Consider the following 17599-nt stretch of genomic DNA (forward strand, 5'->3'; position numbering starts at 1 on the left):
TATATATTTTAAAATATATATATATATTTTAAAATTATATATATATACAATATATATATATAATTTTAAAATAATAATGTAGAAAGTGATTGAAGAACACTCTGATACAGACTTTTAGAAGCTTCCAAAGGCACATGCACATGTGCACCCACTCACACACAAAAATTAAAGACTAAGTTACTTTATCAATACCTATTTTTGATTACTCATAGAGCTATGGTCTATAAAGTTGCCAAAACACTGAACTAGCAAGGACAAATTCCTATGGGAAGTACAGGACAAGTAGTTTCTGCAAGCCTTTTAGATACATAATCTCATCTTTGTTGTATTTTGCTTAAAGAGAATTGATTTAATATACATTGTTGGTCAGGTGTAGTGACATAAACAGATCTTTATGAGTTTGAAACTAGCCTGGTCCACACAGAGATTTCCAGGCTACCTAAGGCTACACAGTGAAACCCTGTCTCAAAAAGAAAGGGGGCAAGGGTTCCTAGAAAGATAGCTCAGTGTTTCAGAACATTGGCTGTTTTTCCAGAGGACTAGAGTTAAATTCCTATCACCCACATGACAGAGCACTACTGTCTGTAACCCCAGCTTTAGGAGATGACTCAGTCAGTCTTCTGGTCTCCTTGGACACTAGGTACACATATGGTTCAGACATACATGCAGGTTAAATACCAATACATACAAAATATTTTCATTAAAAATTCAAAAATATATACTGCTGACTCACTATAACTCATCTAAGTGAAATGTACTGTCTTTATTATGCATAGAAATACAAGACTCAGCACTGCCAGATCATTCGAAGTAGCAAAGTCCCTAAGAAACAGCAGAAGAATGCACTCAGTGAACTACCACTAGAAAGAAAACACAAGAACTGTTCAGAATGCAAACACATGAAGGCAGACTGCAACAGTGTCAACTTCAACTGGAAACATAAACCGGAGGACTAATCTATCCCTCTGGTGGAGAGAGGACCCCCCTCTATAAGCCGTTCTCTAACCCCTACACACACGCTGTTGTGGTTGTGTGTACAACCTGCCTAACACAAAGGAACTGATGAAAGGAAAAAGAGAAAGAAAATCAAAACAAGACATAAAAAAACACTTCCAAATTTTAGCTACTGACAAACTGATTCTAAAGTTTGAGACAGAGCTTGTGGCTGAATGAGACAGGAAAGGGAACGGCTCTCATTAGCATAATGGCCAGGTATTGTAACTGTTAAGCATGGTTTAAAATAATTATTAATGCCAATAAGTTGTCAAAATTTCTAACTGCTTTTGTTTGTAGTACTTCGGATTGAATCTCACACATAAACACAAGGCAAGTGTTCTACCAAGGAACTAAATCCTTTTTAATTTTTAATCCCTTTTAATTTTGAGGCACGGTCTCACTACGTACACAATTTGATCTTGAACTTAATTCATAGACCAAGTGAACTTTATAGATCCTCATACCTCAGTCTCCCAGGTGGTCAAGATAACCTGTGCCACTAGACCTACCTTAAATTAATTAATTAATTACTTAATTTATTTATTTATTTATTTTGGTTTTGTTTTTCGAGATAGGGTTTCTCTGTGTAGCCCTGGCTGTCCTGGAACTCACTGTATAAACCAGGCTGGCCTCAAACTCAGAAATCCGCCTGCCTCTGCCTCCCAAGTGCTGGGATTAAAGGCGTGCGCCACCACTGCCCAGCCCTGCCTTAAATTTATACAGAAAGTACTCCTCCTGAAGTTCATTTTCCAGCCAACCACCAAAGAGGTCAGATAATAAGATAATAGAATTCAAGTAACAGCTACTGGACTCTCCCTAGGTATCTTAAGGACTTAATCAGCACCAACCCCCTGAACTGTGTTCTGTAGATGTATTAAGAAAATTGCGAATATTTATAGTTGCCTCAGCTCTGCAGGCAGAGCTATAGGCAGGGCTGTTTGAAACAGGTTCTATCAGACACAGGCTGTGATACCACCATCCTTCATGAAATCTAAGCCAGAGCTGCTTAGAATTTTAGAGCTCATGACCCCCTGTGCCTGAGAAATTTTTATTTCTCTGGGTTACATTAAAATGCAAATGCGATCCGTGGTCTGCAAGTTCTAGAGAGCTGTCAAGTCTTGTAAGGCTGTCAGACCACTGGGCTATGACCTGTCAATGGCTGGTGAGGATAAACTAAGGACTTCTAAGAGGCAGCTGAAGAACACAGGTTTTCACATACAGCCTGCAAAGGGACATTAGAGGACATACCTGCTGCTGCTGCTCCTACCAGCCCCATGCTCCCCCTCACTCTTGCCACACTTGGGAAGGAAAAGCTGCCCAACAGCAGCCTGAGCCTCCCTTGTCTACCAATGACCTTGTTTACCCATGACCTCTATCTAGATGGAGCAAAGGACCCAGCCAGTTGATTTATGTAGGAAGATCCCAAGTCTCAGGGCAATCTACACTTCATGGCATACATCAGAGGGAAAAGTGCATTGAAAAGAAATGTCTGAGGCTAGGTGGTGGTGGTTCACAGCTTTAATCCCAGTACTTAGGAGGCAGAGGCAGGTGGATCTCTATGAGTTCCAGGCCAGCCTGGTCTACAGGACAGTCAAGGTTATACAGAGAAACCCTGTGTCAAAAACAAAACAAAACAGAACAAAACAAAACAAAATCAAAAATACCCACCAATGACAACTACAACAAAAACAAACAAAAAAATGTTTAAAAAGCTTGGGGACCATACTCAGTGACAAAGTGCTTTCTTAGCATATACACAGCCCTGGGTTCAATCCCCAGAATGTTCTTCTAATCCTCCTATACCAATTAACTCAAAATATATCACAAACATTAAAAACAATAAAACTAGAAAATCATCTAGGAAAACAAAACCTTGGCCAGGTAGTAACTTTAGGTACAGTTCATGAGGAAAACAAAGCCCTGGACTTCAGCTTTGCTCTGGAAAACACTTTGTCAAGAGAACGAAAAGCTACAAACTGCAAGAAAACACTTTAGCCGGGCAGTGGTGGCACACGCCTGTAATCCCAGCACTTGGGAGGCAGAGGCAGGTGGATTTCTGAGTTCGAGGCCAGCCTGGTCTACAGAGTGAGTGCCAGGACAGCCAGAGCTATACAGAGAAACCCTGTCTCAAAAAAACAAACAAACAAACAAACAAACAAAAAAAGAAAACACTTCAAAGAGCATATCTGGTAGGGCGTAGTAGCATGCACGCCTTTAGTCCCAGCACTCCTGAGGGCAGGGGATGGACATTCAATCTTGCTGTGAACAGTTCTATGAAATAAAGTATATTGAAATATATACCAAAACCATTTAAGAATATATAGTAAAATAATGATGATTATAATGATTTAATAGCTGGATATGGTAGTACATGTCTTAATATTTGTTATTAATTGTATGCGTGAGAGTGCTTTGTGTATACAGATGTATATCATATGCTTGCCTATCGCCATGAGAAGCCAGAGGTATTGAAAGACTTAAGACCCCCCCAGAAGGGGACCCCAAGGGACCCCACTTGAGTCTCAGGACAGCATGCACCCAAGGACTCACGAGAGACCAGCTTGCTGCAAACACATGAGGTAGTTTAATGACAGAGTGCTCTGGGCCGCCAGACATATGTCTCTTGCAAGAGACAGAGGGGACGACCCTAAGGCTCCAGTTTTTGGAGTCTTTATAGGTACGGAGTGGGGAGAAAGGGGAAATCTTCGAGCGGGTACACACGATTGGCTGTTTTACATCAGCAAGCTGTACCTGTTGATGAGGCAGAGGGCAGTTTCTGCAGGCAGAAGCTTATCTAAGTAAGCATAGTATCTAGTTAAACTTAAATTGCAGTTTCTTGGACCTTGAGAAGACCTGGGGTGGGGTGGGGTTGGAGGAACACCAGATGGCCCATTATTCATTTAGACATACTCCGGGGCACATCCCTATTCTCTATTTAAAGGTGTCCTTGCATACCTTTTTTATCTTTATGTCCAGCCAAGTCCTTGGATGATTCAACAGGTCTTTGTCCTGTAACTCCACATCTTCTGTGGCTGACTAACTGGGCCCAAACCTGCTGACAGGCATTTTTAACTACTTAGGTTAGGGAAAAGGAATCACAGGGCCCTGCTATTTTTATTAGTTTGGGCCTATTTCAAAATTTTCTTTCAGTATCAGATTCCCAGGAGTTAAGAGTTACAGACAGTTGAAAACTACCATGTGAATGCCTGAAATAGGAAGTACCCTCAACTCCTAAACCATCTCTCCAGCCTCAGCAGAGCAAATTTTTAAGAACTATCCACCCCAAAAAAGTACATAACTAAATTAGAAGGCGTGATATTTTAAGAATGCCCCTCCCCTTGAAAGAATTAGAAGGTGTGGCCTTGTTGGAGGAGGAAGGTCACTAGGGGCGGGCTTTGAGGTTTCAAAACAACCACAGTGGTTGTTATGCTGCTCCAGCACCATGCATGCATACATGCCGGCCCCCATGACGGTCATGAACTCTAACCTTCTGAAACTACACAGCCCAAATCAACTCCTTCTTCCATAAGCTGTCTTGGTCAGTGTCTTACCACAGCAATAGAATAGTAACCAAGGCAAAAGGCAAATTCACAAACACACACCATAGAAATAACAAGGATCAACTTTATTATATTCCTTCCTTTGATTCTGGAATCAAAATCAAGTAGATTATCTAAATTTTGAATTCTACACATTTAAGCAAAAGTGAACAAGCCAGCCATGGTGGCACTTGTCTTTAATTCCAGCATTCAGGACCAGAGGCAGGCAGATCTCTATGAGTTCATGGTCAACCTGGCCTAGAAAGAGAGTTCCAGGGCAGCCAGAGCTGCATAGAGACTGTCTCAGACAAACAAAAGACCCACAGAAGATAATAATAATGCATGTTGTAGTAAAGAAGTTTTAATAAACGAAGCTTAAGGGCTGTTTCGAGGAACCAACCTTTGATGAGATCAGATAGGTTATTCTGTTCCACGTTTTTCTTGGCATAATTGAAGCACATATCATCCACTTCTGTTGCCAGAAAATACCAGCCATTTAGGGTTGCTCCAAGTAAGGGATAGATGCAGGATGCCCCGGTGCCTAGAAAATAAAAATCCAGAGCACATCACACATGAGAGGGGAAGGTGAGAACAATAAAAACCCCCTTTCTTCTAAGACTTCTTTCAGGTCTCCACAGCTTAACTCACAAGCGGCTACCAGGCTCACTCTTCATTTCACACATACCTCAGAGCACAGCCTTCCTAGAGGACAGAAACCTTCATCCTCTCCTCTTGTATGGTGTGTAAAATGAAGGCCCAGGAAAACATAGTTTATTAACCCAAAGTGGCCAAAGCACTTTATTTTGTAAAATTCAATTTGCTCATAAAAGTCTTTATGTCCCATACAAGACTTAATTTCCTCAAAACAATTCTACTTGTTAAAACACCACAGTGTCTCACAGCAAATAAATAAAGTGGCACACACCTATAATTCTAAGACTTGGGAAGCAGAGGCAAGAAGACTGAGTTTGAGACCCTGTCTCAAGGGGGAAAACAAACAAAACATGAAGACAAACATAGTTCACTTTCAAAAAGCAAAAAAAGGGGTATGTGTATATATGTGTGTGTCCCCAGCTTCCTGGGGCTGTGTAGAATGTTAGTCATGTCAGGCACTAACCAGCCCTAGCACAGGTATAAGAGACATACTGAGAAGCCAATGCTTCATGGGAAAAAAAAAAATTAGCTTCAACAGTCAGTACTTGTTCTAAACTCACACGTGAGGCCCTAACCGTGGACTGGTATACTTCCCCCAACCCCAGATGCTGCTTTTTAACAATCACTAACAAATCTTGACCAATTAGATCCCAGAAAGTTAGGGTTTCTCCTGATAGCTACAACCTGGACCCACCACTCCAAAGCTGCTTCTCCTGGTTCCATCATGGCTCTGCAGGATCCAGAGGTGCTTCTTGAAACCCTTGTGCCCAATCACTTCCTCATGACTTACTCTCAGCAGGCTAGGAAACAGAGACCCAAGTAAACGCTGCACTACTTAGTCTCTTCACCAGCCATGGTACTGTCTACTGGCCCTGATGCTGTCAGGCAAACACTTCCCTGGGGATTTGGGAGGTGCAAGTAAGGAAGAGGATAGATACCCTGTTCTTTAAGAGTCGAGAAAACTAGAGTCATTTATAATGTTTTGGGAAAAAAAACAAAAACAAAAACAAAACCTTCCTCATCCAGGTCTCCTATCCTTCTAACACTGTCTGTCAATCCTAAAGACCAAGAAACTTGAAATTCTGAAATTCTGATATCCTCAGAAAGCCAAATGACATTTAAGTGGATAATAATCCTTACAATGATAAATAAAAATGGAAAGTATCGTCATAGAATTAGAGTAACCTGATGGGAGTCTGGGGCAAGAATTTATATAGAACCCTAATTAGAAAGAATATGATTTCAGCAAGCATTGCCCCTTGTGAAGAGCTAAAATTCATTAACCTCGTGTATCCCCCAAGCGCTGCTTTAGTGGGTTTGGGGCATAATGAAAATGCAATTAGCACCTAATAGGCTAGAGTCCTTTCCCCCACCTCCTTCCCTAGTTCTGGTCTCACTGCATAGCCCAGGCCAGCACTGACCTGGAACCTGCGATCCTCCCACTGCCATAGCCCAAGTGCTGGGATCACAACAGCTGCCACCACACTGTTCAAGGCAGCATTTAGCTTCCTAGGACACATCAGCCATCTTCTACAATGAACACAAAGGTAAGAGCCTTAACGGAACTCCATCAGGTCTCCAGTGCTTAGCTCACATGAAGTATTTAGAATGTAAATGTTAAAAGAATAATGCCTTGAGGCTGGAGAGATGGCTCAGTGGCTAAGAGCAGTGGATGTTCTTCCAGAGGACCCAGGTTCAATTCCCAACACCTACACAGCAACTCACAACTGTCTGTAATTCGTTTCCAGGAACTCTGACACCTTCATACAGTCATACATTCAGGCAAAACACCAGAGCACATAAAATAAATAAGTTATTTAAAAAAAAAAAAAAAAAGACAAAAGTGCTGCAGAGATGGCTCAACAGTTAAGAGCACTGACTGCTTTTCCAGAGGTCCTGAATTCAATTCTCAGCAACCACATGATAGCTCACAACCATGAGATCTGATGCCCTTTTCTGGTGTGTCTAAAGACAGCTACAGTATACTCATATAAATATAACACTTTTTAAAAAAAAAAAATGAAAAAATAAGAATAAGGCTTTTCTTTATCCAACAACTTCGCTAGGTCTGGAGAGATTATTGTAATTATAGTTTGTAGCCTAGTGGCAAATAAAAAATATTAACCATGTATCATAACCAAGAAAGTAACCTTTCTTAGGCTTTAAGGTCAGAGAAAGCTTTTATGGAGAAAGCAGACCTGCCATGACAAGTGTAGTATTAATGGGAACAAACAAGATCAAACAAGATCAAGATGAGAGAAGTTTGAGGCACGAAAAATAACATGCAAAAAGGCTTGGTGGTCTATAAGACAAGTGTGGAAAACAAAAGAAACATCAAATAATTGGGGCATAGAGAACAGGGTAAAGACCAGACAATGAAAACTCTGATAGGCCAAGCCAAGGTTTTAAGTATTTATGACAAAGCAAGGTGGCATGCGCCTTTAATCCCAGCATTTGGAAGCAGAGGCAGAGCAATGGTCCACTCTTCATAGCTAGTTCCTGAACAGTCAAGATATCTCAAAAAACAAAAAAACAAAACAAAACAAAACAACAGAAAAAAGGGGGGGTGGGTTGCACTTTAGAACTGGGTATGGTGGCACATGCCTTTAATCTTTTAATCCTAGCACTCACTAGGCAGAGAGGCAAGATCTCCGTGTGTTTGAAGCCAGCCTGACTTACAGAACTAGTTGCAGGATACCAGGGCTACACAGTCTCAAAACACAATAGTAGTAGTAGTAGTAATGATAATAATATTAATAAAAGTTTAATTAAAAATTGATTAATAACAGAGTAGACAATGCTAAGGTAAAAACTTGAAAGCTAAGTAAAGTAAGTAAGGACTTCGTTCCCTCCACACTTCTCTAACCCCCTTGTTCCCTAACTTACCTGGCCATCCCCTCTCAAGAGACACCAATGACAGAAACCTCTATGTGTGTGCACCAAATAAAAGCTTCTTTCACAGTTAATACTAGAAGAGCTTAGAAAGAGTCTGGCAATGCAAAACCTATGGAAATAAGAACCACCTACCTATGTCAATTCCTCTTCGGAGAGTAGTTTTGTCAGAATCCTGGTGACCAATCAGATCTTCTACCCAGTGAATATAGTTAAGCCTCAAGGGGACTGTGGGAATTAGTCTCTCCAAAGGAATATCAATAGAAAGTCCAAAGTCCTCTCTCAGGAGAGTACAAGTCAGAGCTCTGACTGCTTCAGGGTCTTTGAAATTAAGACTGAGTAGTAGAGAAAAAAACACAAACTGATTAATGCACCACTAGGTGCACTGCACCTTTGCCACATCAAACAGCTATACCAGGGGCCCAATGCCCATTTCAATTTCCTAAAGAAATCACACATGAAAAGTTGCATTCAACATTCAGTACAACAGCAGACACACAGGGGTACTTGAGACCTTCATGGTCTATGAGAAGCAGTATAGTTATCTGCCAGAAAGACTGCATCCATAAATGCAGCACAGGGGTTAAGAGTGTCTCTGTTCCAACTCTTGCCTGGTTTCTGCCTTAGCTAAGATTCTAGACAAGCCATGCACCTAGCTGGCACTTTTCTCAGCTTTTAAGGTTCCAACATCATTGCCGTGTGACTCTAAAAAGAATACAGCTCTTTTTTTTTTTTTTTTTTTTTTTTTTTTTGGTTTTTTTTCGAGACAGGGTTTCTCTGTGTAGTCCTGGCTGTCGTGGAACTCACTCTGTAGACCAGGCTGGCCTGGAACTCAGAAATCCGCCTGTCTCTGCCTCCCAAGTGCTGGGATTACAGGCGTGTGCCACCACTGCCCAGCAAGAATATAGCTCTTAATACATATTAAGTGTTTTACAAATGCTGAGTATTTGTTTTCGCTATCATCAACATCATTGACACTAACATATTCTTCAAAAACACACTCAAAAACGGGGGAAAATAGGCAGGTCGTTTGCTTTGATCCCAGCACTCTCTAAGTTCAAGGCTAGCCTGGTTCACAGAGTTCCAGGACAGCCAAAAGTACACAGGTAAACTCTGCCTCAAAAAACAAAAGAACAACAAAACTAGCATAAGAATGTTCAGTAATAACCAAAAGTGGTGGCACACACCTTTACTCTCCCTACTTAGGAGGCAGAAGCAAGCCTGTTAGGTTTGAGGCCAGCCTGGTCTACACACGGAGTTTCAGAGCCCCACCAGAGTATATAAAAGAGACCCTATCTCAAACCGCCCCCCCCCCCACACACACACCCCAAAAGAACCCTTAACAAAATATTCTATTTTACTCCTGTGGAACCAATCAAGTTTATTAAAAGGATGAGCTAACACCATCTTCTTCAATGACAGAAATAAAATTCAATCCTACACAATGAAAAAAATCTGTATTTGGGCTGGAGAGATGGCCGTTAAGAGTGCTGACTGCTCTTCCACAGGTCCTGAGTTCAATTCCCAGCAACCACATGGTGGCTCACAAACATCTGTAATGGGATCTGATGCCCTCTTCTGGTGTGTCTGAAGACAGCTACAGTGTACTCAAATAAATAAAATAAATAAATCAATCTAAAAAAAGAAAAAAATCTATATTCAACTAAAATACTAAACACATCCTATTCCAATATACTGCCTGATCTAATGTGCCATCATACTATGTGTACAGTCTTAAATTCTCAAATGTAAAACTTTAGAAATTAAAGGAACCTAATAACCTAGAAGCTCCTTCCAAAACAAAGTCTGAAAACATTTTCTCAAGAGCATAAACAGTAACACTGCCTTACAACTTCTAAATGTTACTCTGCAGCCCAGCTGTGAAAATCCAGGGTTACAAATCTAGGGAATCTACCAGGAATAGCTTTCAAAAATAACAATTCAGGGACAGAAACATTAACTAATCAAATGACACAAAGTCTTTACCTGTGAACAAAAACAAATTATTGGTTCATGGCTGAGCAGCCAGTAAGGGACCATGTTCTATATAGCACTATGCCAGATGGCTCCCACTCTTCCAAGACCTAGACCTAGATCTAAACCTAGAGTTCAAGCATCAGGAGTCCTCCTCTCTGTCTCCCAAGCACTAGGATTACAGGAATACACCAGTGCACCAGGCATTCACAATGGTACTAGGGGAAAAAAACTAAGGTGATGTTTGTGCAGCCAGCACTTTATTGACTGATCTATCGTCTCAACCTCAACTTTTTTCTTTCATACACGCCATATGACCATTATATTATCTAGGACTGATGACTTCCTGTAATTTTTTCCATTAAGTGCTCTAAAGGTGTATTTAAAATTTTCCATTTTCTAACAGGCACAATGGCGCATACTTTCAATCCCAGCAACTGGGGAGGCAGAGGTGGGCAGATCTCTTGAGTTTGACACAAACCTGTCCATAGTGAGGTACAGGCCAGACAAAGCTATATAGCGAGACCCTGCCTGTTGCAAAGAAGAAAAAAAAAAGTAGAGGTGAGAATATATGTACAAAGCCCTGAGATACACTCCATTAAACTGGGCATGGTGGTGAACCCCTGTAATCTCAGCACCTGAGAGGGGGAGGAAGGAGGATAGAAGTCTATGAGATCCTGTCTCAAAAATAACACACACACACACACACACACACACACACACACACACACACACCAACAACAACATCAACCACTATTAAAGAGGAAGAAGCCATGAAGTTGAGAAAGAGCAAGTCATGCATGGGAGAGCAAAGAGGAGGAGAGGGGGGGGAAATGATGAAATTACATATAATTTCAAGCCAGGTAGTGGTGTCGCATGCCTTAATCCCAGCACTTGGGAGGCAGAGGCAGGCAGATTTCTGAGTTCAAGGCCAGCCTGGTCTACAGAGTGAGTTCCATGACAGCCAGGACTACACAGAGAAACCCTGTCTCACAAAGCAAAACAAACAAACAAACAAACAAAAAACCCCACGCACTAAAAACATATAATTTCAAAAAAAATTAAATGATTAAAAAGTGGCCCTGTCTCTCTGACCTCCCTCCCCTTGCCAGTATAAATATGCAAGATTAGGCTCGCACAGCTCAGTGGTTCAGTGCACATGAACACTGGGTTTGACCCTCAGTTGTACAAAATCTACTGTCAGGCACGGAAGCATATACCTACTACCTACATTCTCAACAATTATGAAGCAGAGGCAGAAAGATCTTTGCAAGTTCAAGGCCATCCAGGACTTCACGGTGAACGTCAAGCAGCCAGAAATCTAGAGCAAGACTGCCTCAAGCAGCAGTCCTCCACACACACATGCTTTCCTTCCCATTCTCATAAACGACAGCATGAGACAGAGAGAAGACTGGTGAAGGGAATAAAGGGAGACCATGAGAGCTGATGCTAAGACTCTATTAACAAAACTGAGTGTTCCTTTTTTAGTTCTAAGAAAAGGCAGATATTAGTCCAAGTGCTGGCAATCTTTTGTAGGGCAAAGTCTAGTCACACAACTTCACTGGTTAAATATCTAGGTCACATAGCACCCTGGGACACTGCAAATCCTGAGCACAGGCAAGATCTTTCTTATTCTCATTTCCAAGATCACAGGGAGACCTAGGAACTAAAATTAGCTCTCATGTGAAAATTACCATTTATTCATTCCACCAGTCTTTCTTGTTTCTTTAACACATGCAGGTTCACAAAACAGCCTATTATCAACAGGATTCTGATTTCCCCAGAATGAGTCCCACTCAGCTACAAATGGGTACTTTATTTTTTATCATCTCTAGAGATGAGTTTTAGAATATGTATTTCCACTATACAGGAATGACCAAACAATTCTAATACTGCAGAAGCTGAGCCTCAAATGTGTCAGTAAACACCAAAGCCTGTCAGCCCTGCTGCAACACCGCTCTCTCCGTCACCGGAGCAACACTGAGCTGCTAAAAACACTAGTCATCAATTACAACCTACCTTCAGTGTTGGTTTGTGGTTTAAAAACAAAACTTTGTTTTTAATCTCACACTATGTTCAAGATCAACTAACAAGCGCTCACACAAACAGCAGGCTGTCGCTATGGAGTTGGTACTATGAAAAACAAAACCTAAAATTAAATTGCAGCAGTCTGATATAATTATAACAAAGCAGTGAGGGATACAGGAAAGAACAGAAACAATCATCGCACTGTCAAAGCTGGCCATCGCAGCCCTACACCTACACACAGCAAATCCTTTCTTCATATGCCATACTGCAGTCTGAGTCCTATGCATGAAGCATAAAATAAACTTTGTGTTCTTTTCCCTGTTTAAAAAAAAAATACAGTCCAGCAAGATAGCTCAGCAGGTAAAAGCGTTTGTCACACAAGCCTGATGACCTAGTTCAATCTCCCACAACCAGTGATGGAAGAAAAGAACTGACTTTCATTTGCTGTTCTCTGGAGAGGCTGGAGATGGCTCAGTAGTTAAGAGCACTGGCTGCTCTTCCAAGCACTTGGGTTTGGTTCCCAGCACCCACATGGCAGTTCACAACTAACTGGAACTCCAGTTCCAGATCTGAGCCCTCGTCTGGCCTCCACAGGCACCAGAACACATGTGGTACAGAGACAGACATGCAGGTATACACATAAAATAGAATAAAACAAACATTGAAGAAGCTAGTAGACATTTAAAAAGCAAGGCTATTACCTGGCTACTCTGTTTCAAGTATGTGTCTACCCTCTTGCCTTTAACAAATGTGTCCATGTCCCAGTATCCCCTGAACTGTCACATCATACACATACACACACTAATAAAAATTAAAACAACACATAAATATATTAGTTAACCAAAAGCAAGTATGTTCATTTTTAGAGAAAACAGTCTCCTTGACTGTCCTATCCTCAGCTTCCCCTATACCCAAGATAAGGTAAAAGCAAAGGCCACACACAAGCCTGATGCTGTGAATTCAATCCCCGGATGCCACAGTGAGAGGACCAACTCCTCAAAGTTCTTCTCTGATCTACACATATGCACCATGACATACAAACATACACACTCACATACAACAATAAATAAACTTAACAATGTTAACAGCAGCCATGTCTTCTTTTTACAAGCAGATTTGCCTTCCTCTGTGAAAATTAAAAAAAAAAAATTTTAATGTGCCCTAGGCATGAAACAGCTTTGGCCACTAAGCCAGGCATCAAGCTAGGATGAACAAAGGACTGTCATCTGCTCTGCCCCTGACTGATATAAGAGCAACACCACCAACAAGGTGCCTCTTTGCCCATTGCCAGGGAGGAAATTCTTTATATCTATTATAAAATAGATGCTTTGAAGGGCTGGCAAGATGGCTCAGTGCACAGAGTCAGGCGCTGCCAAGCCTAACAATTTCAGTTTGAACCCCAGAACCCACATGCTAGAAAGAGTAGACAGTCCCACTAGTTCCTGTCTGAGCTTCCCTCACCCTGTGGCACACGACTGCCCTCATGCACAGGTGCACCCACAAATCACAACTAAAGACAATAAAACCCTTAGTTTAAAAAAAACTTGTTTTTGTTTTGTGTATAGGTGTTTTGCCTGCAGGCATGACTACACCACAGTGCCCTCAGAGACCACAAGGGGGTATGAGACCATCTGAAATGACAGTTAGACTGCTGTAAGCCACCAAGTAGGCGCTGGGAGCCAAACCCAAGTCTTCTGTAAGAACCATAAAAGTGCTCTCAACCACTAAGTAATCTCTCCAGCTGCATTTTTAAAAAATTAACTTTGAGCCAGGTGGTGGTGTTGCATGCCTTTAGTCCCAGCACTGGGAAGGCATAAGCAGGGTCTCTGTAGACCTAGTTCAAGAACAGCCAAGGCTACACAAGAGAAATCTGTCTCCAAAAAAAAAAAAAAAAAGAAAAAAAGAAAAAAAAAAGAAAGAAAAAAACGGGAAAAAATTTTTTACTAAGAATAATCATTGACACCTATAATCTTAGTACTTGGGAGGTAGAGGACTATGTATAATATATTAATAAAAATCATTTTAAAAGTCTAATTCAGGGGCTGGAGAGATGGCTTAGCGGATAAGAACACTGACTGCTCTTCCAGAGGTCCTGAGTTCAATTCCCAGCACCCACATGGTGGCTCACAACCATCTGTAATGGGATCTAATGCCCTCTTCTGGTGTGTCTGAAGATAGCTATAGTGTACATTGTCAGTACTCAACACTGCAGGGACTTCTAAGGAACTACAGCCTAGAACAATGATGCACACCTTTAGTCCTGAAATTTTATCTTGAAAAATAAAAGCAAACAAACAAAAAAAACCCACATAAAATCAATCTCTATCTCTCTCATACACATACATACACACACGTTACCCAGGATTGGAGAATAGCTCAGTGGCAGAATGCTTGCCTCACAAGAATGAAACCCTTTACTAAAGCCTTACATCAGATTAACCAACTGTTTTCAGGCTGCTCAATATAAGAATTAAATCTATAAATAATTAAAATGCCACATAATGCTTTTAAATATTTATTGTGTGCATGTGCCACAATGTTTGTGAGGCGGTCAAAAGACAATCTGTAGGAGCTTAGGAGCTTACTCTCTCCTTCCACCATGTGGAACCCTGGGACTCACACTCAGGCTGCTGTCAGTTCCCTTTATCCACCAGGCAACTCTCCGGCCCCTCAATGTTCTTTGCTGTCTTTGCTTTCTTCCTGTCTGTTACTTCTTAAGTACTCTCATTATTCCCACATCTATGCATGGTTCTCCAAGCCGAACTGCATCCATTTCTTACACACTGAGTTCTCACTGCTTCACTTCTCTTCCACCTTCAACAAACAATCACCACCCCACAATCACCATGCCCCTTTCTTGAACTCACTGTCCACTGCCTAGTAACTACTCCACTCAGGAATTCCAAGGACCTCAGATCCAACATGCCCACCTGACAGTATCTCCCAAACATCTGCGTATCCACTGCTCTATATCTTATAAAGGCACTACTACCTTCCTTCTGATAACGAGAGGGCCTCAAGCCCAACCTGGGTCTTCTCTTCCTACTTTGTACCACATGCTGCTAGTTGTACTTGGGAATTCTGTTTCATTCATTGCCTTCACCTAGATAGGCCACTAATGTACTTAATCTGGGATACTAAAATCATTTCCTAGTTACCTTAATTCTCTCTGTAATCCATTCTCTACAATGTTCTTAGAATGTATCTGTTTATGAGCTGAAGAGATGGCTCAGCAGTTAAGAGCACTAGCTGTCCTTGCAGAGGACCCAGGTTCAATTCCCAGCATCTATAAGTGACTTATAATCATCTATAACTTACTCCAGTACCAAGGGATCCAATGCCCTATTCTGACTTTTGGAGGTTCCTCCAGTCACATAGTACACATACGTACACCAAAGTCAGGCAGGCACACACACATAAAACAAGTGAAAAAAAATGTATCTCTTTAAATCCAATTCTGAACATATGATTTGCTTATCTTAAAATACAGAGGGTAAGCTGGGCATGATGGCACACACTTTAATCCCACCACTTAGGAGGCAGTGGCAGAGGCAGGCAGCTCTCTGTGAATTTGAAACCAGTCAGAGCTAAAATAAATAAGTGAATGGATGAATGAATGAATGAATGAATGAGAATAGAGGCTAGACACAGACACATATGTAATTTCAGGATTCAGGACATTGAAGCACAATAATCACCAGCTCAATACTAGCCTGGGCTACACAGCAAGTCAAACCTCCCTTATCCTCTTCCTCCATACAGAGTGAAAAAGAGATTTATGGAGTAAAGAAGACTGTTAAACAAAAAGTAGAGAGATCACACACAATTAAACACACACACCCCTACTGAGGCCAACAGTAAGGCACTCTGCTTAATTTGGGGGAGATTTAAATTTACAAAGAAATTTACAAAGAGTATGATCTGAAAAGGCATTATATGCCAAAACATGCTGTTAAATTCAGTGCAAGTTACAGACTGTGCTGTAAGGGCAGAATTTGAAGAAATGAAAAAAGTATTATTTTCAACCCAGATTCAATTGTAAAAACTAGTTATGTGGGAGCATATTTAAGGCAAAATAAATAAATAAATAAATAAATAAAAGTAAAAAGCCATCTGCTGAGTTTATTAAGCAATATAAGGAGCCCATGATAGATACAATCTCCTATGAAAGGGGTGGGGGGTGAGGAGGGCTTGCCTGCCTTCCTTTCTTTCTTGCCTTTTGTTTTTTCTCGAGACAGTGTTTCTCTGTGTATCTCCAGCTGTCCTGGAACTTGCTCTGTAGACCAGGCTGGTCTTGAACTCAGAGATTTGCCTGCCTCTATCACCACTTGCCTAATAGAGGTGGGAAGGCTATTTCTAAAATCAGTTTTGAAGAACTGAAATTGGAAAATCCATAAGAAGAAATTTGGAAAGCAGAGCTATTAATTTTGAATTTTAAGTGCTGGCAAGAGACATCATCAGCGCTGCTGCCACCATGGCTCAAACACTATCTGTATTAGAAGTACTAAAAGGAAAACAGCCTCGTTCAACAAGTGGTTTCTTTAATACAACTAAAAGACACAGCTAGCCAGGTAGTGGTGGCACATTCCTTCAATCCCCACAGTCAGGAGGCAGAGGGAGGTGGATTTCTGAGTTCGAGGCCAGCCTGGTCTACAGTACAGTGCAAGTTCCAGGACAGCCAGGGCTACACAGAGAGACCTTGTCTCATGGGGGAAGGGAACAATGACATGGATACAGCTAACTCAAAAGATCTGGAGCCAGAAAAACAACTCCTTAGGTAAAGTACCTGACAACCTGGGTTTGCTCCCCGGAACACACATCAAGGTGGAAGAGAGAAACAAAGTTGTCCTCTGAACTTCCACACACAACTTCCATCATATATACACACATAATGATCAATTTTAATACATAGTTATACAAAGCAGTAGAAGGCATGTCAGTGACTTTCTCCATCTGTTGTCAACATTTAGTACAACTACTGATGGTTACCTAATGACAGCAGGTAAGAAAGAGACTTATACATAGAAGACAAGGAAGTTCACCCAAAAGTAAGCTTTAGTAACATGTATAATAAGCTGCATTCACAATAGCATTGGGAATGGATAAAGTCATACAATCATCAAGACTGAATTTCAGGGGGCTGGAGAGATGGCGCAGTGGTTAAGAGCATTGGCTGCTCCTTCAGAGGCACCCTGGTTCAATTCTTAGCATCAACATGGTAGCTCACAACTGTCTCTAATTCTAGTTAAGGGAATCTGATGCCAGAAGCTCTTCTGACCTCCATGGGTGCCAGACACACATATGGTGCAGACATATGTGTAGGCAAAACACCCATACATATAAAACTTAAAAAAAATAAAATAAAATAAAAGACTGAATTTTAGGGTGGCAGAGATAAAGGAGTTTGCCACCAAACCTGACCAAAGATCTCAGTTCCATCCCTGGAACCAACATGGTAGAGGGAGAGACGAACTTCCAGCGAGTTGTCCTCTGACTTCAATATGTGCACTATGGCA

General features: G+C 41.3%; 1 protein-coding gene and 1 non-coding gene across 5 annotated transcripts in view; both read right to left on the minus strand.

The window, feature by feature from the left end:
* Mettl16 (methyltransferase 16, RNA N6-adenosine) overlaps window positions 1-17599 on the minus strand; it is a 56322-nt gene that overhangs the window by 34513 nt on the left and 4210 nt on the right. For all 4 annotated transcript variants that reach the window (XM_034507333.2, XM_076936319.1, XM_034507334.2 and 1 more), the window contains 2 exons: window positions 8217-8416; window positions 4936-5076 (listed from right to left, as the gene is read on the minus strand). In XM_034507333.2, the coding sequence (XP_034363224.1) occupies window positions 4936-5076; window positions 8217-8416 (341 nt within the window). The remainder of the gene's footprint in view (window positions 1-4935; window positions 5077-8216; window positions 8417-17599) is intronic.
* On the minus strand, window positions 13236-13379 carry LOC117712165 (small nucleolar RNA SNORA48). Its single transcript, XR_004607233.1, has one exon. It is a non-coding gene; the product is annotated as a small nucleolar RNA SNORA48 (small nucleolar RNA).

This window comes from Arvicanthis niloticus, chromosome 6 (genome assembly GCF_011762505.2).
Source record: "Arvicanthis niloticus isolate mArvNil1 chromosome 6, mArvNil1.pat.X, whole genome shotgun sequence".
NCBI lineage: Eukaryota > Metazoa > Chordata > Mammalia > Rodentia > Muridae > Arvicanthis > Arvicanthis niloticus.